The sequence below is a fragment of the Schistocerca gregaria genome, chromosome 4 (assembly GCF_023897955.1).
Source record: "Schistocerca gregaria isolate iqSchGreg1 chromosome 4, iqSchGreg1.2, whole genome shotgun sequence".
Lineage (NCBI taxonomy): Eukaryota > Metazoa > Arthropoda > Insecta > Orthoptera > Acrididae > Schistocerca > Schistocerca gregaria.
The window spans coordinates 280872890-280899892 of record NC_064923.1 but is presented as its reverse complement, the minus strand read 5'-3'; the positions used below and the strand labels follow the sequence as shown (position 1 = coordinate 280899892).

The 27003-nt window shown below is 41.9% G+C and overlaps 1 protein-coding gene across 5 annotated transcripts in view; it reads right to left on the bottom strand.

The window, feature by feature from the left end:
* LOC126365864 (uncharacterized) overlaps positions 1 to 27003 on the bottom strand; it is a 664271-nt gene that overhangs the window by 129902 nt on the left and 507366 nt on the right. For all 5 annotated transcript variants that reach the window (XM_050008536.1, XM_050008537.1, XM_050008535.1 and 2 more), the window contains one exon: positions 9908 to 10111. In XM_050008536.1, coding sequence (XP_049864493.1) covers positions 9908 to 10044 — 137 coding nt within the window. In that variant the 5' untranslated portion in view covers positions 10045 to 10111. The remainder of the gene's footprint in view (positions 1 to 9907; positions 10112 to 27003) is intronic.

Below are 27003 nucleotides of genomic sequence, written 5' to 3'. Positions count from 1 at the left end.
TACAAACTTTAACTATACTAAATTCCCTTCAGGACTAATAGTTTCCGCATAGTGATCAAGATAATATGAAAATCTCACGCATGGATTTGAAGGCGTTGTGGGTTGCACGAAACGTTCCAGAAGGGATAGATGAGTCACCTCTATATGTGACTGACTTTCCACTTAATATTTATCAGCCAGAACTGGTGCTTTATGTAGACAGTACAAGTGCTGTAATAAATCCCACCACAGAGAAAGTAACAGAACAAATTATTTTATCCATTTTGGTTGGAGAACACCAGAACTGTTTTCCGTAAACGACATTGTAGCAAATACTGCAGTCAGCATTTAGTTTTCTTGAAATGATTTTAATACACAATTACAAGTATTGGGCCTGAGGCCATCGTCAGATGGTAGCATCACTTTTTGCAAGTTTTTCATTTGTGTCCTAATATAACAATATTATTTGTGATGCATAGTTTAAAAGATTTTAGACCAGAAACTAATAACGGTATAATAAGATCATCTCAAAAAAACTTGTGATTAAATGCAATATTTCCTATAGTGTAATTAACAGAAGGAATTTCAATGGTGTTTTTAAAGAATTATTATGTGTTTCTCTTTAAACTGACTTTTCCTAAATTTTGACAAAACACACTATATTCATCTGTGTACGACAAATAGTACCATACCGCAAATTGATGTAGCAGATGAACCATAGTCGGCAAACAGTGTAGAATATACCAAATTTTTTGGTGTACATGTTTATGAAAACGTGAACTGGAAATAGCATGTTACTAAGCTGCTAAAGAATTAAAGTAAGCTACTCTTCTCGTTGTACAATTGCTAGTCTTGGACACAAAAGAATCAACCACCTAATATATTTCCATATTTCCACTAAATAATGTCTTACGGAGAAATTTTATAGGGTAATTCATCACTTAGAAAGAAAATATTGATTGCACAAAAGTGAACAATAAGAATTATATGTGGCGCTCACCACCAGTAATCTCTCCAAGCAGTTAGACTTTTTAACTTCACCTTCATTTTATATGCATATTCACTCCGAAATTCTTCATAAATAATCCACCATAATATGAGAAGAACAGTGATGTTCATATTTACAACATTAGAAAAAAGGGTTTTATTACCCATTATTAAAGCCATCAGTGGCTCAGAAAGGAGTTCAGTATGCATCGATTAAAATTTTTCATCATTTGCCCAATAACATAACATGAGTGACAAGTAGCAAAGTAAATTTCAGATCTAACCTAAAATCATTTCTACTTCTATTCCAGAGACCAAGTTTTATTAAAAATTTTCATCCTGTGAAAAAAAATTAAGTGTAATCGCATGAGTGAAAATGAAAAGTAATATGTTCTTCAACATTAAAGCTAATCATATGTACGTATCCTGTAAACTGATTTGTTCCACAACGTTTCTATACAAGAATCATTCAAATGATCTGTGCCAGCATTATCATTTGTTCACGAAAATTAGAAAAGCAAGACGATAAACAGTCTGCTTCTGTTTCGTGAGTCCGTTCCACCCAGCACGTGAACTGCCACTGGGAAATAACATATGAAATTCACTACAGCTACATGAAAATTCACGTTTTTTTTCATTATTTTACCTCTCGAATGTCACATAAATTAAATAATATGACCAGTGATGAAAAACATGTAAATTAAGAAATAACTGTTAGCAGGATCCAATCCGTTGCCTTGCCCACGCCCTTTTTGCCAAGCGCGAACGCTAATCACTTGACCATAATGACTTCTTACGATTGGCACTTTCGCGAAGATACATCGGTTACACAATAGACGTGTAAAATTCCTCTTGCGCTTTTCTCGGAATTGCCAATGTAGTGGACCTTAGTACTTGCCTACTAAAGATGTACAAAGTTTGAAGGAAATCCGTGAAGTCAACACTGTGGCCTCTCCTTGTAAGGTTATACTCCGTCCGTACTCACCTCGTTGTTGACAGGACGTTAAATCTTCAACTTCCTTCTTTGCACCTTTGCTACATCACCACGAAAAAGGTGAATAAAGAAATCTAACCTCAAAGCAGAGTCACGACATAAATGCTAGTCTATCAATAGGGACCGTACCCACTGAAGGTAGCACCTTTAATTTGTATCTCAAACATTCCCCTCAAGGTTGGGCAGAGAGCTCTCTCCGTCTGCTGTCCTGCCACTGCCTTAAAGCAATGTGCTGATATTTTCTATGCAACATACCTCATAATAGCATCACACATATACCCTTTACGACAAAGGTTTAGGTACTACACGGGATGCTCAGGCGCATGAACCCAGCTGAATCAATGGAACAAGCTTCGTGAACATATAGTCCTTCGCAGCGAACAACAAATGTGGAGGACACACGGGTGCTGACGTGGTAGCTAGGTCTGAACGAGTCTGGCTCTCACTCTTTCCTAATACGAGTCGATTTGTTTGAAACATTGTATCACCTCTCCGTATCTGCAGCATACGCTCTCTGATAAATGAGCTCATATTGCACTGTGGCTACTATCAGTATGGCAAACCTCTTGTTGGTGTCCCCTGTCACTAGCAACAGACACAACTCACTGCAATTGGGTGAATAATGTCGAGATATTGTTGACTCAAACAACTGTCAAGCAATATAAAAAAAAACACATATATAAAATAAATACGGAAGTTAGTCGTATGCTTTGTTTCTTAAATTATGTTCCTGAGATGAGAAGAAATGGAATAACTACTAAAATAATCCAGAAATAAAAATATAAAGGTCGTTAGTTGATGTAACATACAGATAGTGATAGTGTTCGTAGTAACTTGCATATTAGACTACATGAGCGAGGTAGACAGTGCCAACTTCTTTTAAGGAAAAGTTCTCAAACAAGAAATGAAAATTCTAGCTGGAATCTTTTCGACTACAAAAGTAGTTCACGCCCTACAGCCTACAATGAGCACAAAACGAAAGGTTTTAGAAAAGAGACACACACTACTTTTAAGTAAAGATATCAGAGTAGGAGTGCAGGGAGGACTGTAATTTAACGTATTGTCTACGTCGATGATGAAGCGCTAACACACATGGACAATAATAGTGGATAAAAAGGTATCGTGCGCATTTAAACGAATCGTCTTAGAATTTGCCTCAAGCTATTTGCACGAAAATCAGGAAAGTCAGATGGGATTTAAATCCATTCTCTCCAGTGTCATAAACAGGGTGCAATATTTCTTGGTAGAACAGTCGAACAGCTGGATTTTCGAAAACATGCAACTGAAAAAATTCTCTTGGGTCATTCGTGACTTTGACGAAATCGAAGTTTGGTAAGGTCTGTGTTGGTTTTCTACAAATAACGAGAAATGGACATCACAAAACGATTTTAGTCATGGCATTTTACAGTATAACTACATTAGCAACACAATTTTACGCACTTGCAATCCATCATTAGTGAATATAGTGACTACAGCAGCATACTGTGCTTATTTCTCTCTCATTCTTTTTTATCGTTTCCTAAGTGCATTTAACAATTCTGTTAAAAGGTCTCGCGACGCTTATTTCTTTTACAGATGACCCTTTGTGTTTATCAAGAAAATATTAAGTACTGACGTGGTGCTCTATCTTCCATTTTGGACACTCCATTAACGTGAGTAATCTGAGTGATGCTGAAAGAGGAACGAGACGGAACATTAGCTCAGCTGAATAAAGATAAGGAATGCACCGGCCACTGAATTTTTGGAAGGCACTTGTTAGTTATTTCCCAGAAGCTATCTGAAGAGGCGACAGGAACAGTGAAAATGATTACTGAATTTTTATTCATGCTAGCGATCTAGTTTCTTACCTTGGCGCAACTTCTTCCGGCTTATTGATGCACGAGGTAGTCATTAGATACGTCAAGAAAGAATAACTGTTTTTCTTTCTGGCAACCAAAGCCAAACATTCCTTTCAAATGACTACCAAAGCTGATCTACCAGTTGAAATTGCGGAACAGTGCTAGTTAAGTAACATTCGGCTATCATTAAGTGGACAGCCAGCTTTCTTTCTTCTTTAGTTCGATTGCAACATGTACTTACAATTTTGGGCGGCTCCATTTAAAAGACATTATACTGGCCACTGCTTCCAAAGCAAGCTCTGATTATCCCTTAGTGTCATTTGGCTCATTTTTGTAGAAAGGTGGCTACTGTGTCCACTATTCCACAGATTCGATGTTAATGTAAATTTGTAGCTGTTGTATGAGATACGTCGTTTGCTTTTACGAACATATCATATGTATCCTTTACAGTCTTACGAAGCTGTAAGTACGGTGTAATTTGAAGAAAGACTGCTACTGTTTATGAGGATGTTTTCTTTCTTGCTGCCCGAACGACGCCCGGTTCTACTCTACCACGATTACAGTATGTACACGTTTTCAGAAAAACTTTTCCGAGTGTGTGACCACATCATCATGTCCTCTAACATACCCATGTTTCGGCTACTGTTGCCAGTGGCTTTCATCATGGTGGTGTATTTACAGATTCCTCTTCAATGTAAGGAATAATGCAAATGTGGCGGAATTGAATGAAATTTGTAGTATGACGCTTTAGTTTTCCATTGCTTAACAGTTAAGAAGGACCCTTTTGAGCACTGAATATGCAACTAAGTCTAGAAAACTAGCACTCAGGAAGATGGAGGTTGTAGTTGCCGTCTGAGCCGATCAGATTTAGGTTGTCCAGGGGTCTTCAAAACTGCTTAACGCAAATGTCACAATGGTTTCTTTGAAAAGGACACGACGGATTGTCTCGTAGGTCTTTCCTCAGTCCGAGATGGACACATCGTCGATGGAACGTTAAACATTGATCTTCCATCCTGCCTTCAGAAAAAATAATTATTTCTGATTTTTTTTCAAGTATTCGAATGAAAAACCACGCTGACGATTACCGAAATGGCAAACCTGTACCATCCTTTTGGTGAAATTTGTTGGAACAAGACTTAGGTTTCATAAGGCAGACAAACGTACAGAGAAATAATGTAGCAAGAGCTCTTCTACGAATACATATAGTTTTGTTACTTTTCATTCATATTGAATAGTAGCCTCGTTCGCTTTTGTGGCTTTCATGTATTTAATAACAGGAGGAAGGATCGTAGGTGAATTCAAAAGAATATTTCAGTCGAAATATATGGTTTTGTCCGCGGGTCACTGTTCAATAGCTTACCAGGAATACGAAGGTCTAAAGTTCAGAAAAAAGGCCTTTTCATCGACAGTTGATTAAATTCTATACATGAAAGCGAAAAGTTTTACTTATGAGAGTTCCTGAAATGGCAAACTGTGTTCAGTTCTGTTTTAAAAACAGATATCAACAACGTTCCAGTACCACAATTGAGAAAATCACGAAAGATAAGATGACGTATGAAAAGTATTTTTTTCCCCCTATGTCTCGAAATATTGTTGTTTTCTTGATAGGTTATTCCAGAGCCTCTCAGACACTCTGAGTAACTGAAGTGACGCTGTGATTTCTACACTGCATTCCAGTGCAGGAGGCGTAGTGTTCAAATCCGCTCCTGCTCATTATTTATTTTAGGTTTTTGTGGCTCCCTAAATCATTTGATATCAGTGCTTACACTGTTGTTTCAAATACCTCACATCCAATTTTTCCTCCTGCCTTTGTTCAACTGGGCCATTGCTTCACCCTTAAGGCCAAGTATATATATTTTATTTGCAAAAAATGTGTTAAATTTGTTACTTTAAAATGAATTAGTCAAGCGTTATCATACAGTATTCTTGGTTCAAGGGGATTTCTCTGTGCCAGTCAGCAATGTAATAATTAACTAGACCTTGTTCACATATGGATCTGAACTGACATTACTAAGAAATCAGGGGGGCATATTTTGTAGATGGCGAGAAAAGGGGTACTTGACGAAGGCGTACATTGAGGAATTACAGATCTGTTCTTGTGTCATCTGTTGCACTTCGTTTACAGGCAGGGATTTTCGTGTCTGGTGTCTGACAGACAAGTTTCCAAATTCCTATACAAAAACGAAGACAGGACTCCTGCATCTCAGAAATAATAGCATAGTAGCACATTTCCACCTTCTGGTGAATGTCTTCCAGATGACATCAGAAAACTACAGTGTGTGGAAAACTACCTCTTATGTTCCTGTACAACACAGAAGAAATACAGCCCGAAGTACAACCAACGGCACCAGCTGCGAGTTGCCATGAGAGACGCATCGCTTCAGCTTAATGCCTGTGTGCACGCCACGGCAATGTACCCGTAGCACGGAAACGTTTCGCCAGATGCACCAGACAGTCTTTAACGGAAGTAACCGAATTCGCATCCAGACTTCCCCTGAGTAAGTCCAGACTTGACAAATTATATCATAAATCTGTAGTTTCTTTAAATATGTGATTGGTGTTTATTAATGAGTATTTAACAACTTCATTGATTTGAAGTAGTAGCCTCTGGCATCCAGCTTAACAAATAATTAATTGTACTCAATTTGGATTAATATGTAATTTTATCCTTTTACTAACAAACACGTCTTCCTTTGCTAAAGAAAATAATTAAAGGAACATGGGTTGTTATTGAGAACTGTTAGTAAAAGTATTGGTAGTAGCTATTTCGCACTGATAACACAAATACTCTTAATCTAACATAAATGGTTTTCAATCGTTATGATTGCCACAACCTGTATTGCCGAAACAGAGCGAGGTGTCGCTGTGGTTAGTACACTGGACTCGCATTCGGGAGGACTACAGTTAAAATCCGTGTCTGACCATTCAGACTTAAGTTTTCCGTGGTTCCCTTAATTCGCTTCGGGAAAATGCCTCAGTTTTCTTCCGCATCCTTGAGACGTTCCGGGCGTGTATATCAATGCGGCGTCAGGACTTAACCTTCCTCGTTTCCTTTATGCAGCTGTGAAAATGAACAACATAGTAATTATCAGACGACAGATTTCTCTCTTTCAATAAATGTTTACTTTCTTTGCAAACTGCTACTGCATTGTCTGACTTGTCATTGAAACACAGCTATTCAGGAACAATCCCGCCGCGAAAGTAATGCTAACTTCTGACGAACTGCGGATGCCCCTGATGGCTTCTGCACGTAGAGACGCGTTGTCACTAGGATAGTTTATAAGGCAGTTGCTATCCAGCAACACCAGCAGCGTGATACCATCCGAGTGAAATTCTAACAAGCTGCGAGCGAGACTGTATCATGACGAACGTAATACCTTTGCTATTGGAAGAGAACTTTCTCGTTGACAATGCTGATGTTTCGGATAAGATACAACATCTATCGCCAGGAATTAGGAAAAATAGAAACGTGAAGCTTTATCTGAACAAGAGCTGATATAGTTCAAGAGAGATAATGAATGGAGTGTCGCATCTTACGCTTTATCCTTGGTCGAAATAGACATTTCATTATCCTTTTCTTTTAGACGATACGAAGTCTCAACAAAGTAAGCAATTTTTTAGAATAGTCAATAGTGCATGGTGTCTGTATATATTGTGGGTCATCATTCGCTAACGAAACACATAGTTTCCAAACCGCAAACTATTTCCATCCAGCGATGCAGTTTCCACCATTTCGTCGTTTTACAGTCTCTTTCTTCGTTTCAGCTTATTCACATAACATGAATATAGCGGCACTACCTTGATCTTATTTTTTATTACAAGTAGACGAATACACATAAGATACTATTGAGTTAAAAAAGCAAAACCGAAATACAATCTATGAAATTCTTAAAGTAACATCGATAAAATATAGGGAGCGAGAGGTCATCGACAAATTATACTGAGACGAATCTGCAGCGAAAACATATCGGGAGAGACGGCATAGGATTTGGAAGAGTGGTAGAACGGTAAACAAAGTGTCTTGAAAAGAGGTTATTGGTCGAACATCAACAAAAGTAAAACAATGGTATTGGAACGTATTCGGATTAAATCAGATGATACTGGGATATTAGATTAGGGTATGAAACACTAAAAGTAGTAGATGTCTTCTGCTATTTGGACAGCTAAATAACTGATGATAGCCGAAGCAGAGAGGATATAAAACGCAGACAGGCAACAACACGAAAAGCATTTCCGAAAAAGAGAAATTTGTTAGTATAGAGCATGAATTCTAAATTTCAGAAAGTCTTTTCTGAAGGTATTTGTCTGCAGTATAGCCTTGTATGCAACCGAGTCGAGGATGGTAAAAATATTGGCCGAGAAGAGAAGCTTTTGAAATATGCAGGTGGGTAGATCGAATACCTAATGACCAGGCACTCCATCGAATTGGGAAGGAATTAAATTACAACACATTTACAGGATCGTACTGAATGATGGCATTGGTTCGTAAGACATATCCTGAAGTATCAAGGCAGCTTCAGTTTGGTATTGGAGGGACATGTGGAGGGCAAAAACTGTAGAGGAGACCAACGTCGGAGTGTACACTACTGGCCATTAAAATTGCTACACCAAGAAGAAAAGCAGATGATAAACGGGTATTCATTAGACAAATATATTATAGTTGAACTGACATGTGATTACCTTTTCACGCAATTTGGGTGCATAGATCCTGACAGATCAGTACCCAGAACAACCACGTTTGGCCGTAATAACGACCTAGATACGCCTGGGCATTGAGCCAAACAGAAACCGGATGGTGTGTGCAGGTACAGCTGCCCATGCAGCTTCAACACGATACCACAGTTCATCAAGAGTAGTGACTGGCGTATTGTGACGAGCCAGTTGCTCGGCCACCATTGACCAGACGTTTTCAATTGGTGAGAGGTCTGGGGAATGTGCTGGCCAGGGCAGCAGTCGAACATTTTCTGTATCCAGAAAGGCCCGTACAGGACCTGCAACATGAGGTCGTGCATTAACCTGCTGAATGTAGGGTTTCGCAGGGATCGAATGAAGGGTAGAGGCACGGGTTGTAACCCATCTGAAATGTAACGTCCACTGGCGTCAATGCGAACAAGAGGTGACCGAGACGTGTAACCAATGGCACCCCATACCATCGCAGCGGGTGATACGCCAGTATGGCGATGGCGAACACACTCTTCCAATATGCGTTCATCCCAATGTCGCCAAACACGGATGCGACCATCATGATGCTGTAAACAGAACCTGGATTCCTCCAAAAAAAGTGACGTTTTGCCATTCGTGCACCCAGGTTCGTCGTTGAGTACACCGTCGCAGGCGCGCCTGTCTCTGATGCAGCGTCAAGGGTAACCACAACTATGGTCTCCGATCTGATAGTCCACGCTGCTACAAACGTCGTCGAACTGTTCGTGCAGGTGGTTGTTGTCTTACAAACGTCTCCATCTGTTGACTCAGGGATCAAGACGTGGCTGCACGATCCGTTACAGCCATGCGGATAAGATGCCTGCCATCTCCACTGCTAGTGATACGAGGCCGTTGGGATCTAGCACGGCGTTCCGTATTACCCTCCTGAACCTACCGATTCCATATTCTGCTAACAGTCAGTGGATCTCGACCAACGCGAGCAGCAATGTCGCGATACGATAAACCGCAATCGCGATAGACTACAATCCGACCTTTATCAAAGTTGGAAACGTGATGGTACGCATTTCTCCTCCTTACACGAGGCATCACAACAACGTTTCACCAGGCAACGCTGGTCAACTGCTGTTTGTGTATGAGCAATCTGTTGGAATCTTTCCTCACTTCAGCACGTTGTAGGTGTCGCAACCGGCGCCAACCTTGTGTGAATGCTCCTGAAAGCTAATCATTTGCATATCAAAGCATCTTCTCCGTGTCGGTTAAATTTCGCATCTGTAGCACGTCATCTTCGTGGTGTAGCCAATTTTAATGGCCAGTAGTGTACTTTGGCAATGCCTTCTGCGGACGCCCACGATCGTACAGCAGTGTACAGCAGGCTGGGAGAGCCCTGGCTGCAAGGGTGGGCAGAATAGTTGTGTTGGCGCCACGACGAAGCGGTGGAGTGTCTCACCTGCTGACGGCGTAGATCTCGAGCGGTCCGTCGAGCTTGCCTGCCGCCGCGACGTGTATGGTGGCGAGCGGGTCGTCGGTGACGACCTCTGCCGGCTGCGGACCCTTGGGCCTCGCCCCGGACAGCCACTTGAGCATGCTGACTTCCTCTGTCTGCTGGTCCGCGCCTGCACGCCTGCTGCTAGCTCATGCTCTCCTCCTCCTCCTGCACAACACACACAACACAGCACTCGTCAGCACAGCTCGCTTCACTGTCAGCCATCAAAGTCGCAGTCTCGATGAACGGCTCTCGAGATTCCGGTCGATTTGGAGCATTAATGTACCTCGACACTCCGATCCTTTGCATCTACGTTGGAACTCCCAGTTCATCAACGCTGCTTCTCGCCCGGAAAGGCGAGAACTGTTCATCGGTTTTGCATAACACGTAACATTCTGCAACGGGTTCCATGAAACGAGGGACGCTCCACAATCCCATAAACGATTCGGGCGATGAAACCAAGATTCTCCACAAGTAACAGAATCGTGATATCGCTCTTTGTTTACCTTAGCAGCTCCTCATTCGGTTCCACGAGGCTGATCAAGACCACCTTCCAGGCCTCCCTACTTGCCGGAATTGAAACCCGGTCCTTCCACACCGAAGACAGCACCGCTGTCGATAATGTACACGCTACGGTCGCAGGTTCGAATCCTGCCTCGGGCATGGATGTGTGTGATGTCCTTAGATTAGCTAGGTTTAAGTAGTTCTAAGTTATAGGGGACTGATGACCTCATATGTTAAGTCCCATAGTGCTTAGAGCCATTTGAACCATTTTTTACAAAGCCACAAATGGGAGATGGACGAAACTGGCAGAAGGACTTTCCAGTTCTTACCAAATGTAAGGGAGAGAATGGGAATGAAATACTTTGAGCCGACTCGGTGATTGTTCCACTTCCTCACTGGTCATGGCCCCTATCCGACATATCTATGTCGGTTTGGGAAGAGGGCGACGCCCGCGTGTGACTGTGGGGCATCGGAGGGTATTCCTGACCATGTGGTTTACGAAATGTAGCAGCAGCACTACGACAGCAACTGCCCATTAACACAAGTAATACTGTCTGTAGTCTTGCAAATTAATATGAAGTAGCTGCAATTATAGATAACATTGTAGAATATTAGGACCCACTAATCATTAAGGTGATGGTTTACTCTTGTCTAATTATTATGATTGGAAATAAAGAATTTTTTTAAAATGCGAACATTTGTAGGTTAGGCTTTCCCGTGACTGTTACTGACATTAAATGAGACAACAAGTTCACTGTTACCAGTCACCGTTTTATTTATTTCCACGACGCGATTCGAAGGTTTAAACCTCCATCATCGGGTGGCTTTACATTATTAAGTATTACATTTGTGTGTGTGTTGTGTTACGATTTTTGCAGAAACTTGTGACACTGCCTGGTGGAGAAAACAAGACACTACTTCAGAATATGGTTTAGGATTATGTAAATCCACCCGATGATAGAGGTTTAAACCTTCAAAACGCGTCGTGGAAATAAATAAAACGGTGACTGGTAACAGTGAACTTGTTGTTTCATTTCATAAAGAATTTAAAAAAAAAGTTGTTCTAAGTTCTAGGGGACTGATGACCTCAGAAGTTACATCCCAAAGTGCTCAGAGCCATTTGAACCATTTGATAGTGCACATATGTACTCTGCAAACCAAGTGAAGTGCGTTTCAGACCGTACTTCCCATTGTACCAGTGTTTGCACCAATTTCTTCTTCTATTCACGTATAGAGACTGGGAAGAATTAGTGCTTAAACGCCTCTCTCCCCCCCGGTTCATGTGGGGACGATACTTAGGTGTTTGCAGAATACCCCTATGACTTACAGTTAGTTCTTGAAACTTTCTGAATGGGTCTTCACCGGATAGTATGCGCCTGTCTTCAGGTGTTTGCCAGTTCAGTTCCTTCACCATCTCTGTGACGCTCTACCAAGGGTCAAACAAATCTGTGAACATCCGTGCCTCCTTTCCTTGTAGAATTTCAACATCCTCTGTTAGTCCCATTTGGTACGAGTCCCATACAAAAAAATGGTTCAAATGGCTCTATGCACTATGGGACTTAACATCTGAGGTCATCAGTCCCCTGGAACTTAGAACTACTTAAACCTAACCAACCTAACGATATCACACGTATCCATGCCCGAGGCAGGATTCGAACATGCGACCGCAGCAGCAGCGCGGTTCCGGACTGAAGCGCCTAGAACCTTTCGGCCACAACGGCCGGCAGTCCCATACACTTCTTACATATTCTAGGCTGCGTAGCCTTTCCCTTTATACGTGACTGCATTTCCATAGTATTCTACCAATGAACAGAAATCATTCATTTACTTTACCTACTACCGACATTATGCGACTGTTCCATTTCATATTCCTACAGTTTGTTGCATCAAGGTATTTGTGTGAGTTGACGGATTCTAACTGTAGCAAAATTTTAAATTCGTGAACAAGTAAGCAAGAGCCGACAGAAAATGTACGCATTTTTTTTTTTTTTCAAACAGTGCTTCATTACTGATAACTGCATCATCTGCAAAAAGACTGAGGTTTGCTATTAATGTTGTCTGCAAGATTATTAATATACAATATAAACAGTAAGGGGTCCCAACACACTTCCCTGGGACATAAAACTAAAACCAAACTCCTCCCAAACAGGCCATGAAGGCCTAACGGTACCGACCAGCCGCCGCAACATATTCAGCGCACAGGCGTCGCTGGATGCGGATAGGGAGGAGCATGTGGTCAACGCACCACTCTCCCGGCCGTATGTCAGTTTCCGAGACCGGAGCCGCTACTTCTCAATCAATTGGCTCCTGAGTTTGCCTCACAAGGGCCGAGTGCAGCCCGCTTGCCAACAGCGCTCGGCAGACCGGATGGTCAGCCATCCCGACAGTGCTGAACTTCGATGATTTAACGGGAACCGGTGTTAGCACTGCGGCAAGGCCGTTGGCTCCCTGGGATATACCCGAAGTTATTTCTACACCTGTCGATGACTCTCCAAGATATGGTGCGTCCTCCCTAACAGGAAATCACCAATCCGATAACAGATTTTGGTTGATAGTCCACACGATCATACTTTCGATAACAAGCGTAAGCGTAGTTGTGGTACTAAGTCAAGTGATTTTCGGAAGTCAAGAAATACTGCTCTACCCAACTACCCATGACTACCAGGACTTCACGTAAAATCAGTAATCAGTTCGAAACCATCTACTCAGTTCAATCAGAGACCATACTAGTACCGAAACAGAGAATAACAGAGAGAAGGCCGCAACACTGAATTCGTTCTTCCAAAAAAATGTTACACAGCGGAATATCGTAACACAGTCCCTCCTTTTAATCACCGTACCAACGTCGAAATGGCAGATATTGAGATAACGGATTGTGGAATAGAAGAGCAACTACAATCACTTAGAAGTTGAAAGGCACCATGACCAAATGAGATACCTGTAAGATTCTACAAAGATTATGCGAAAAAACTTGCTCTTTATTAACAGTTTATCGTAGATCGCTGGGGCAACGAAGTGTGCCTAGCGACTGGAAAAAAAGCGCAGTTCATTACCCTTTTGAGGAAGGACCATATGACAGCTGCTTATAATTATAGATCTGTATAGCTGATGTCAGTCTGTTGTAGAACTATGGAACATATATTACGCTCGAAGATTTGTGGCGTTTTTGGAGAACGAAAATACGCTCTTTAAAAATCAACATGGATTCCGCAAATAGATATCTTGAGAAATTCAGATCATTGTCTTCCTCCATGAGATCCATGGCGTTGCAGGCAACGGCGCTTAGGCTCACACCGTATTCCTTGACTTCAGGAAGGTATTTGACAGCGTCCCGCACAGCTTATCGAATATCGGAGATTTGCGACTGGATTCAAAATTCCATGCAGCTAGAACTCACCGAGTTACTGTTAACGGAAAAAATTGACAGATCTAAAGATAATTTCCGGAGTACCTGAAGGAGTGTGATAAGACCGTTACCGTTATAGTGCTTGCAGTGCACATAAACGATCTAGTAGAATCCGTTGGCTGCCTGTTCATAGATCATGCAGTAGTCGATAAGAACTAGAAACGCCAGAAGACAATATCGATTTGCAGAATGACCTGCTGAAGGTTACTGAATGGTGCAGTCTCTGGCATATGACCCTCAACGTAAAAAAATGTAACATACTCCGCATACGTAGAAAAAGAATGCAACTATTATACAACGAAGCGATTGTAAATAATAGACATCAGCTATCAGTCTTTTTTTTAATTTTATTGAAAGATCTAGATTTCATTCTCAATGCACTATCGTTTTTGATCATTGCATGTAATGTCTGTTGGTCGGGCTTCATCCACAGTTCATTGAATTCAACAGGCATGACATACATTGATCAAAAATGATAGTGCATTGAGAATGGATAGTTTCTAGCTGAAATCTAGATCTTTCAATAAAATTTAAAAAGAACGACTGATAGCTGATATCTATTATTTACAAGTCAATATAACAGTCGCTGAGTGCAACAGCCTTCTGAATGGAAGGTATCCTGATGAACTACGCTATTAATGAGAAACTGCTGGAGACATTATCAACGGTAAAATATCGAAGAGTAACTATCCAGAGCGACCTTAAGTGGAGTGATCATATGAAACAAGTAGTAGGAAAAGCAGATGCCAGACTGAGATTCACATGAAGAATCTTAAGGAAATGTAATTCATAGACGAATGATGTATCTTAGAAGGCGCTTGTTCGACCGATTCTTGAGTACTGTTCATCAATATGGGTTACTTACCAGGTATGACTGGTAGAAGAGATAGAGAATATCCAAAGAAGAGTGGCGCGTTCCGCACTGGATTGTTTAGTCGGCGCGAGGGCGTTATGGCGATGTTCTACAAATGTCAGTGGCATACTTTACAAGAGAGGCGTTGTGCGTCACGGAGAGATTTATTATCAAAATTCCGAAGGAGTAAGTTCTGGGAAAAGTCGGGCAACGTATTACTTCCACATAAGTGACTGGTTTTCTTACAATACGGTCATTCCAGTTACGTCGAAGCACATGGTTATTCCTAGGTACTTTAGATAGTTAGCCTACTGTTTGCAGTGACTTGTCGTCGATGGTACAATCGTACAGTGCTGTATTTATGCACAATACGTTACGTTTACTTAGGTTCAGAATCAAATGCTCGTCCCTCCACCAATCATCGATCTTGTACTGGTCTTCCTGCAGTTGGTCACAGCCTTCTGATGTTAATATCTTCACATGAACAACAACACAATCTACTGACAGCCTTATGGAGTTTCCGATGTTATGCAATAAACCATTTGTATATACTCTTGAGCGGTGGCATGACCATCTTCAAGACCGCATTGATCCAGTGTTTAGAATTCGTGGAAACTAAAACGGTCCGACAGCGTGCTACCGTCGGCCATACATAATGGGCCATTAATGTTCATCATACTCCTGTCACGTTCTTATACTTGTGACGACGCTAATCACGACGAAAAAAATTATTTTCTTCTACTAAGTTAAGGAGACAGATCAATTTGATAATCGTAATGATCAAAACCGGTAATTGACTTAAGTATAGAAATTGGTGCCTGAAAACTTCTTTTGTTTCTACGAATTATATATATATATATATATATATATATATATATATATATATATATATATATATATATCAATCGCGAAGGTTTTGTCACTTTCTTGGGACTATTCCTGATCTACCTTCACATCTGTTGCTAGCCATTTTTTCCCCCGCTAAATACTCAAGTGGGGTTAAAGCGTAAAATCACGAATATTGGTACAAAGTGCCCTCTGCCACGCACTAGACGGTAGCTTGTGGTGTGTACTGTATTTGTAGATGGTCCTTGACCTAACCTCTGGCATCCCAGATCTAGAGTGCCTTCGTCATCACTAAACGAATAACATTCGGGAACTTCGAATGTGGCAACTACGGAAGCATCGCTCATCTCCTGCCACAGTCGAGCAGCCGGCATTACTGGTGCAGAAGAGACCCACTCTCTCTCCACAGACTCATCTCCTCGCGGCACGAAAACAGGGGCGGCAACCTTGGGGCTGCCGAGTCGTTTCCACACGACGCACTCGGCCTTTCGGGAAAGAGGACTTCCATCTCAGTTCCTGGCGCAATCTGGCCACCCATCAAGGCCTGCGCCCCGTACGTCACATTCAGTAAACGCATGGGTCGCACGAAGAGAAAGTCATTTATCGCTGTGGGCGAACCACGAGATCTCCACCGACGCATTTCGAGGAAAAGCGATAGCTCGGCACGGGACTCTGGTCTTCCGTCTTTAAAGTACCTTCGTTTCTGATCGAACTACCCAGCGTTTTGGCTGATGGATGGATCTGTAAAGTACCTCATTGGATCTAAGGGATAATTAAAGATCTAGAGACAACCTCATGGAAGGCGAATTCATGGACAACGTAATGGAGCAGTATCAGTGAGTTTCACTGAGAACTGTAATACATGAAAAAAATCTATAAGACGCATTTATTGTTCGTTTAGATTGTCTTTATAAGAGAATGAATAACATTTCTTTTTCATAATGCGAGGCCATAGTCATAATATATTTCTTTAAAGTCAGTATCGCCATTAGACTGTTGTTTATTTACAGTGTTACACTTACATTTACACAATCAGGATTTCGGCTTCAAAGTGCCATTATCAAGTGTTTTAAGTGTTATAAATTGCCGAAGTTGGCATACTGTCGTATTAAAATACACGAGAGCACGCCATATTAGGCAATTTATAAAACTTAAAACATTTGATAATGACACTTTGAAGCCGAAATCATGATTGTGTACGTGTAAATGCAACACTGTAAATAAACAACGGTCTAATGGCGGTACTGACTTTAAAGGGCGAATAACGCTTCTACCGGTCCGCGGCTCGTGGTCTTGCGGTACGTTCTCGCTTCCCGCGCACGGGGTCCCGAGTTCGATTCCCTGCGGGGTCAGGGATTTTCCTGCCTCGAGATGACTAGGTATCGTGTGTATTTCATCCTCATTCACTCGCAAATCGCCGTAGTGTCGTTAAAGAACTTGTGGAGCGGCGGCCGAACCGCCCAACGAGGGGTCTCTCGGCCACCAATGCCAAACGCTCATTATTATTAACTCTGGTGCCAAAACTGTTGATAACTAACCTAGTGATACTAAATGCTTCTCATATAACAAAGCTAAATTTGAAAAGAAAGTCAAAGTTCCTTAAAAGAATTATTGTTTAGAAACTTATATCTTATTCACTGCAAAAGCAGTATAGGGTACTTAATTGTGTTATTGAACTAAAAGGTGATTTCTGTTATGCAGACTCATCAGCAAATGAAAATAATCGATTCAGTCAGTTGTTGGAAAACAATCGATTGATGCGGTTGTAGTTGAATTTTTAATCATTTCCTTAAGCGAAAACGTGGCCGTACGGTTCTAGGCACTACAGTCTGGAACCGAGCGACCGCTACGGTCGTTGGTTCGAATCCTGCCTCGGGGATAGATGTGTGTGATGTCCTTAGGTTAGTTAGGTTTAATTAGTTCTAAGTGCTAGTCGACTGGTGACCTCAGAAGTTAAGTCGCATAGTGCTCAGATCCATTTGAACCATTTTTTGAACCTTAAGCGGAAACAATACATGTGAATTATCTAATGAAACAAATCAATTCAATTGGTTGTAGTTTCGCTTATCTGCTGGATTATTACTCATTCATTTCTTTCAAGTGAAATCAGTTTTTGGGAACAACCTAGTGAAAAGAATCGATACAGGCCGTTGACTCGACTATTCATTCTTTTTTCTCAAGTGAAACCAGTCTGTAGTATTTGCGTCAGTTATGAGGCTTAGTCTGAATGTGGCTTTCAGGTGGATTCCAGACATTCGTCTAGGCAATTGCTATTCTGGGTAACTACTCAAAGAATATTAAGAACGATAACAAAAAATTTTCGAGAAAAAATATTTCGAACAACCGGTAGTATATGCTTAAAAAGCAAAAGTCACCGAACAATTCAAAAAGTTTGTGTCCTATATCAGCGAAACATTTACAAAAAGGCAATTATCGAGCATTGATGCTAACCGTCAGGAACATAGCGGGAGAACTTCTATGAATTTAAATTAAAAAAGTAATTGTTCATTCATTTAAACATTAATTATCATTGTAGCACTATTATTTTTTTAAATCAACTAAAACTGATAGATATTGCCAGAAGCACGAATAATTCATATTTAAGTAAATAAATACACTTAATTTTTAGAAATAATTTTTTATGTTGCTCTCGTTGAAATATGTTATTTGTCTCTAAAAGAAGTTGTCTCACATTAAGTGAAACCACTCAGAACCGGAGAATGAGTGAACAACATCCCATATAGCTAACAAGGCGTCAGAGACTTGTTTCATTCGAATGAAAAAATCAATTGAACGAAAAAGTTACAATCGACTACCCAATGTTTTATTAGAACCAGTCGGTTGTCCCATCACTGAAAGGTGCACTTGACGACTATCAAGTTGTGTGTCGTTAATGGGGAGCAGCAGCAGCCATCTGACCTACTGCTGGAGAAAGATCTGCTCCTAACTTCTCCATGTATGACGGCCTTCTCCTACACGCAACAATGGCACTCGTCCATGTTACCCAATGTCGCCTTCGCACCTTTCACTAAGTAGTCTCCTAGGTCTGTTCTCATGCTTTAAAATTGACCCGAGAGCTTTCTTGGTCAAAACAGAATCCATTCGCCTAATTGTTAGTCTTGGCTGTTTCAATTTGATTTCCGTTACTGTCTCACAGTTATGTCACCTTCTCCAGTCTGCTGGCTGCTCCGTCTCTTTTTATTCCTGCCTCTCCTAATTCCAAAGACACATCTTCCCATCGGTCGTTAAGTACCTTCACTTTTTAAATGGTTTTTGCACTAAAATTCCGTTCCTTATTAGTGGCATACAATATTGATAACGCTATCAACGACTTTGTTGTAGGCAAACACAAACTCTTACCTTTCAGCTCTTTGGTAATTATCTTATTTTTCCTGTCACTTGCAACAAACGTCCCACATTGTCTTCAAAGGCAGAGTCTAAAACCTTGTGGCTTCTACTTCTTCGAGTATAAGGCTACGATATACAGGTCCACGAAGAGGAATATTCAATACTGAACGATAGGGCAGGAAAAGTGTTTGAAAACGAAGCGCCTAGTAAACATGGGCTCTTCTTCATCTTCGATACTGTGAAACAAATCTCTTCTGCTCCAAGCTCTTTGCCTTCCATATTTTGAGAGAAGGTAGCACGGACCAAAACATGAAAAAATTGTCAAGTAAATACGGGCTCTAAAATGTATACCTCAACAGTTACGCTTGTTGGGTGGAACACAAATGTTTCACAATAGACAAGATCAATAAGTGTATATTTTACAGCCCATGATTACTGGACATTTTTTCCTTCTTTTGATCGATCCTACCTCCTCCCAAAATATGGAAAGCAAAGAACTTGTACTAAAACAGACTTATTTCACAGTATCGAAGATAAAAGATGTCCTCATAACTCGTAACGTACGCATTTTAGAGCCCATGCTTACAAGACTTTATAGCTTCGAATGACCGTTCTGTGATATCCCTGAATACTGACGATTCCTCCTGGGACACCCGGTATTCAGCAGTGAAACAAGGACATTTAAGGGGAAAATAGATCAAAAACTAAGAGCTGCATAGCAGTGGAAATATGCATGATGGGAATTACTGGAACTGACAGTAAAATAAATAATTCCGAGCAGATGGAAGATGTAATTATGACTGCAAAGGTAACCGAAGCGGAAATGTAGGCAGTCGGCTGGATAGTAGATAGGCCAAAGAATATCTTTGCTGAAACCCGCCTGGCTAGCGGCGCGGTCTAACGCGTGGCTTCCCTAGCGGGAAGGAGTGCCGATCCCCGAGACGAATCCGCCCGGCGGATTAGCGTCGAGGTCCGGTGTGCCGGCACAGAGTAACATCTTTGTCTGTGGTGCCGGCCAGCCTGTGGGTGGTTTTTAAGGCGGTTTTGCATCTACCTCGGCGAATGCGAGTGTTTCCCTTATTCCGCCTGTTACATCATGTCAGCGATTGCTGCACAAACACTGTCTCCACATACGCGTTCATCACAATTACTCTGCCACGCAAACATTTGGGGTTACACTGGTCTGGTATGAGACGTTCCCAGGGGGGTCCACTGGGTATGGTGTGGGGTGGCGGTGGGGTGGGTGGAAAGCTGTACCTTGTTGTGGGGTTGTGAACCACTGAGAGCTACGGCGGGACGAAGCCTCTCCGTCGTTTCTAGGTCCCCAGTTCAATACACAATACACAATGTTTGCTGAATTGTAAGGAATAAGAGAGTACCTAAACGAAGGTGGGTGCATAACAGAAAATATCACAATGAATTTTCATTCTGCAGTGAAGTGTGCGCTCACAAGAACTTAAATAGCTTACCTGGACCTTGTAACAAGGACACTTACATTGCTGGAACATGTCGTCGGTCAAGGCTTCAAGCAAGATGGAACGTAGCTGGTCCGCAATAAATTTGATCTACTCCACAGCTGTTACGGTGCCTTCGACTACTACCACAGGTCCCATGGAAGTATAACGCCACTTCCACCAGCCTCTGTTCGTGGCACGGTGCATGTTGAGAGCAGCCGCTCGCTTGGATGACGACGAATCCGGACACTACTACCGGCATAGTGTAACAAGAAACTCGGCACGTTCTCACTGATCGACTGTCGTCTCTATGATCCCGTGAACACTAGAATCATAATTAACGATCTCGTTTGCTCAACATGGCAATGCATAGGGGTCGTCTGCTGCGGACCCCCCCCCCCCCCCCCCCCCCAATGTTCAACAGTGAGCACTGAACGGTGTGCTCCTGAACACTTTTACCTGCAGCAGCCTTGCACTATAGCGTCAGATCTGCCACAGACAGCCGCCTATCCTAATTTACAGAGCAGGCAAACCTCTGAATTCCACGTTCTTTGATGAGGCGTCACCGTCCAACATCTTTTCGCCCACTAGTGGCTTCAGCGTCCATCCAACAATTTCCATAGATGTTCACGACAGTGGGACGCAAACAGTCGTCCAGTTTAGTCGTTTCCGGTAAGTTCGATGCCAGGCACCGGTTCGTAATAATCTGCCCTTTGTCAAAATCGCGTATGTCAGAGGGTTTCCACACTTACAACCCATATCCTTATTGCAATGATTACACATCTGTTTCTCTTGCACTTACATGCTTTCCCTATCGCGTCACGTCCCAAAAGCGCTCCCAGATAGCATTCACTCTGGCTGTTGGCAACGGTCGTATTATCGTGGCTCGTCAGTGTACTCCACTAATGAGTTTTTCTTCGGCTGCTGCTCAGCTGAGCAACTTCCCTCTTTCCTTGCTCCTTGTTTATCGATCTTTGTATGGCACATGTATATTTTTTCTAATGCACAACTTACATTAATGATATAGCAAGTCATAACATTGTCTCATAGGTGACATTGCGAAGTGAAACTATCCGAACAAGAAGGAAACTAATAACATACAGCGTAGATACTCCGAGTATGTATATTTACGTATTTCGTTCGTGTGGAATACTTTCGGCAGCACATTCTGATAATTATGAGGGTTTGGATGGAAAATGCCTCACATTTAGCGTACTTTGAAACAGTGAATGCTGAATCTAAAAAAAAAAAAAAAAACTCTGAGCACTATGGGACTTATCATCTGAGGGTCATCATTCCCCTAAAACTTAGAACTACTTAAACCTGACTAACCTAAGGACATCACACACATCCATGCCCAAGGCAGAATTCGAACCTGCGACGTAGCGGTAGTGCGATTCCAGACTGAAGCGCCTAGAACCGCTCTGCCACAGCGGCCGGCGGCTGAATCTCATGTTCATAGAAGATTTAGTACATGAAAAAGGGTCTCGCATAAGATTCAACATTTGCCACGATTCGTAATAGTTTAAAATGATAGATGAAAACCTGAACGAGATACCTGTTTGCATAAGCTTGTTTTGTGACCGCTTAGCACGTGGGATCAGTTTCGGTTTCGGTGATGAAGGAATGTCCTAAAATTTTCGAGATAATTTTCTGCATTTTCGTAATATGCGACGGAGTGTGGCAATACATTTTTGATAACGATACTAAAGTCAGTATCACTATCAACGTTTTATTGGTTCGTTCGTAGTGTCTTCACATCGTCTACTCCTCGCGAAAAGTACCAAGAGAGTTGTTAAAATCAACAATCCTCTTGGTACTTTTCTCGAGCAGTAGACAACGTGAAGACACTACGTTCGAATCAGTTCTTCGCTTCTCAGTTGCAACCGTAAACGATACGAACACTGCAACCTATATAATCGTGCAAATAACGGCATCATTACCTCACATTACCATAAATGTAAAAACATATTCTACGCAAAGCACTGAGAATTCAGTATGATTATGAGAGCTTGTATGAACGTCTAGCGACATAATTTAAGTCTTTCGATGATCTTAGTCGCTAACAAAGAAAAGAAACGTTGCAGTTCAGGAGCTATCACCTACTTTAAATCCCACGTTCTTAGTATTTTAAGGAACGTCTCATGGCATGCAAATAGAAGCAATGGTGCTGTGCATCCCTTTTTTTTTATATAAATAGCGTCACAGGCTAGAGACACACGTTGAAGGTGTTGAAGGTTTATATGATTCTGCATGCTATTGTTTTCATGTTGATTCCGCATTGCCCAGGAGCTGAATTCGACGGTGACTCAGCTGACTGAAAAAAAGTGTTTGACACGATTTTCCACATAAGAACGAATAAATCATTCACCATATCCAATTCACCACATCCAATAACAATTCTACCTTTCTGAGGCTCTTTTGTCCAGCTAGCAACAACCACCGTCGCTCGCTATCACGAAACTGGCTCTTGCTGTGTTAATCCCACGCAGCTGATCCGTCACCTCCGCTGATTAGCATTGCTGGAACGTGAATGAGGCGTACTTTCCCTGGCGCGGTGCGACCTTGAGGACTGCCGGTGACTCCCGGCGGATTCCGCTGCCCGCTTTACCGACCGTCAGCTGAGGCAAGGAAGGGGCATCGCCGGGAAATAACGAAGTGACGTAACGGGGAGGCCACTGCAGCAAAACGCATTGAGTTCTTCGAACCACTAAGAGTTTTCTTTAGCGATGGCCATTAAAACTCTTCTTACGAGAGTCGACCTCACCGTTTCAGAGAACTTGCCGGAGAAGACTGGTTTTTGTGTGGTATGCGATGACCACACGATACTTTTGGAACCGGAATGTACATGGTATGGACCACGTCATGCATCTTAGTCATCGTTCGTTTCAACACGTGAGGCGAAGAGGCAATAATTAAATTATCTGTGTAGAGGTAAGTGGACTTCCAAGTTTTCATTGAGTCGTTACAAAGAGTCCAAGTTATGCTGTGTAACATATCTGTTGTTCCTGCCCAAACCAATTTAAAAAAGAAACTGCTAATAAAAATATTTGCGGAATAGTTAGCACTCAGCTGATTCACATCCTACTATAAATACTTTGTTCGCAAACATGTACCCTTAGGTGGGACGCACATGGAAAACGCGCAAGGAAGGTAAAAGTAGGTAAGAGTGTTCAAGAAAATACTCCCCATTGCGTTGGATATACTTAAGAATCACCTTCCATGATGATGAAAATTCACGGGGTCAGCTCTCAGAACCTCCGTGAGGCTAAATCGTAACTAGTGCCTTTACTAAGACATTTCTTCACAGTTGCAGTCTGAATAAAATTTTGATTCTGTAAGAATACAGGTGAGGCAACGGCCTTGCCGCAGTGGCTACACCGGTTCCCGTGAGATCAACGAAGTTAAGCGCTGTCGGGTGTGGTCGGCACTTGGATGGTTGACCATCCAGGCCGCCATGCGCTGCTGCCATTTTTCGGGGTGCACTCAGCCTCGTGATGCCAACTGAGGAGCTACTCGATCGAATAGTAGCGGCTTCGGTCAAGAATACCATCATAACGACCGGGGGAGGAGGCGTGCTGATCCTACGCCCCCCTATCCGCATCCTCTGAGGATGACACGGCGGTCGGATGGTCCCGGTAGGCCACTCGTGGCCTGACGACGGAGTGAGTGTACCAATACAGGTGATATGCCCTCTGTTGTTTAATAAATATGGTGAAAACATTCCACGAGGGAAGTAGATATCGCCAGATGTTTTTACATACCGGCCCTCTCAGAGCGGAGCGCTACTGCTAAGAAAAAGAGAATAAATGATGTCCCTGTTTCAACAGAATCTCCTTCGTTCACACTAGCGTTCCGTTCATACGAAAGACTTGTTGAGAAGTATCGTTTCGTGGATTCTTGTCTAACCAATATGGGCCTGATCACCTAGCAGAACACGTATCGAACGGATTCCCTGTGTAGAGCGTTTGGATGGAAACCACATCTCAAATGTAAGGAGCCGTACCTTAGTAACGCAACCACCTTTCTTTACCGCCAGACAAGACACCAGTCGGTAAAGCGAAACGATGTCAAGTGACTCAGCTGAAGAGGTAGCATTTCGTGGCGACATACTTTCGTAATCACATGCAACCAGCCGTCATTACTTTCGCTAAGAGCCCACGGTACCTCTACATTGACAATGAAAAACACAGCCTTACTGCGTGTCGTTCCCTGTCGACGCTTCGGAGGGAGCTATTAAAAGTTATTACGAACCAATAAAAGATAATGACGGCCGTCCTTGGTTAATTTTGTTTGATGGGAATTAGGCCGTGGTTCGATGCACATATCCGTTTTGTATTCACGGTGTCCTGCAGCCATTACGAAGTTAATGAATGCCATTATATATACAAGGTGCTTCAGATGTTATGATCGATATTCAGGTACATGGTAGGAATGATCATTCGAAATAAAAAAATCAAGTAAACTTGTGCGCTAAAACGCACACTTTAAGAGCTTTGAACACCTGTTCATCTTCGCTGCTTTGAAACACGACTCTTCTAATGAACAAATGCTCATAACTTTCAAGGTATGCATTTTATAGCACATGTTTACTGGACTTTTTTTTCTTGGGGTCCATATTAAAACTTCCAAAAGTATGGAAAGCAAAGAGCTTCCAGTAGAAGAGATTTGTTTCACAGTATCGAACATCAAGAACTGCTCATAGGTCTTAAGGTATGCGTTTCAGAGCCCATGTTTAATCGATTTTTTGTTTCGAATGATAAATTCTGTTATATCCCTGAATTTTGACCATCACTTATGATACATACTATATGTATATACGTGGTGCTCTCGTGCTCTAAAACTATTCGTTAAAATTAATAAAGAAGGTACAGAACATTAAAATAAATATATTTAGTTATGGTACATATGGTTCCCTACGGTAGTTTCCAGTGCTAGGAACGATTTACACAGAAGGTAGTTTGGCATGCTCCTTACAGCAGTGGCATTAACAGGAACTGCAGGCCATTGGTCTGTATGGACGCAGCAAATCGTCGTTTCGTGTCCGTTCGAAGATTCCTGGCATGCCCGCAATGGTACCAGCAGTGGCGGTGATTCTAGCAACGAGCTTGCCTTCTGTTTCCACAACGGTTTCATACACCAGCCGCTTCATATGCCCCAAGATCACCGTGAAAGATGAATACCGACGTATGGCGCAAAACGTCAAAGTAAATTATTAGCTACACGGTAGCTATGGGGAATCTATGGAGCAGACAATTGAAGGACTGCTTGCATCTTTTAAAGAACTCCGATAAGGAAAACATTTCAAAACACTAGTTCTGGTTTGTACATTACTGTTAATCGTCCTTTCTTTAAAGCAGAGCTGTTCAGAATCAAGTCATCAAGGCAACCAAAGACTACAGATCCAAGCTGTGGGAATGTCTCACATCTTCAGTGGCTTGCAGCAATCCTGGCAATCGCTTATATAAGTACATTGTGTAACGTATAGCGCGCTGCGCTTCTTATGCGCCACCAGAAGTACAAGGTATTGTGGAACCAGGTACCACAAGCAGTCTTTTACTAAAAACTGCACAGACTGATGAAAACTAGTAACGCAAGTGGTATAGAAAATGAAGAATTTTCTGTTTGTTGTTGAATTTAGGTGTACGTTTCACCAGTAACATGAACAGTGTCGAAGATACGTGCGCTTTCTATTTTTTATTTTTTATTATTAAAGTATACAGTTTCACGTTATTTCCATGAAGATCGGACGAAATATAAGTGGAACATGGAATAAATTAACTACTTAACAGACATAACAGTTACTTACTCAACAATGGGCAACCAGAGGCATAGGTTTATGGCAGCAAAAATCTCAGCCTACACGCAGCAAATGTACTCCATTAGCATTGGATTCGGCACATATTGTGACGGATTTGATTAAATGCCTGCTATATGTATTCATTCCGTCCAATTCCGCTGAATGTGTCACAAACTGAGTTCTTCTATTTCTACATCTCCATGTATGTGCCTAACGAGAAAATGCCCAGAGTCGATAGTAATAGGCGACCCCTTTCATATTACATCAGAAACGAAGAAAAAGAGAAACATTATGTCCCTCGATACATGCGCTGATGTTGCTGGTAAATGATAGTCTGCAGCTACGAGAACGGCGTTAACAGATTCCAAGCAGCCTTGTCACTACGATTCTCAGACGAAATGAAATATTTAGGTTTTTCATAAATAACTGCAACCAGTCGCCTTTTGTGACGCTTCAGTTTTTTTTGCCATGACCTGTTTCCAATCACCTAGCGACTCATTCTTAATGAATCTTTAGAGCGTTTTAGGTGTCCTGTAGGGTTATTAGCAACCATGGGTTTATAATGGCGCACAAATTACTCTCAAAAACGGCACAGACAGCATCCCACGTGCTTGACTGAATGTAAACAAATCGAAAATGTTTGTCTTTAATATGACATCTTCTGATATTCATTATGAATGTGTTATTTCAGCACAACTATTTTTTTTCCTACTGATGATCTCATCTTCGTGCTACAAAATGGAAGCAAAAAATATATACTGCAATAAGAGGATATCAGCAGGCAGTTACAAAGCCAGAGCGGGTCCAGGTTCGAATCCTGCCTCTGGCATGGATGTGTGCGATGTGTGT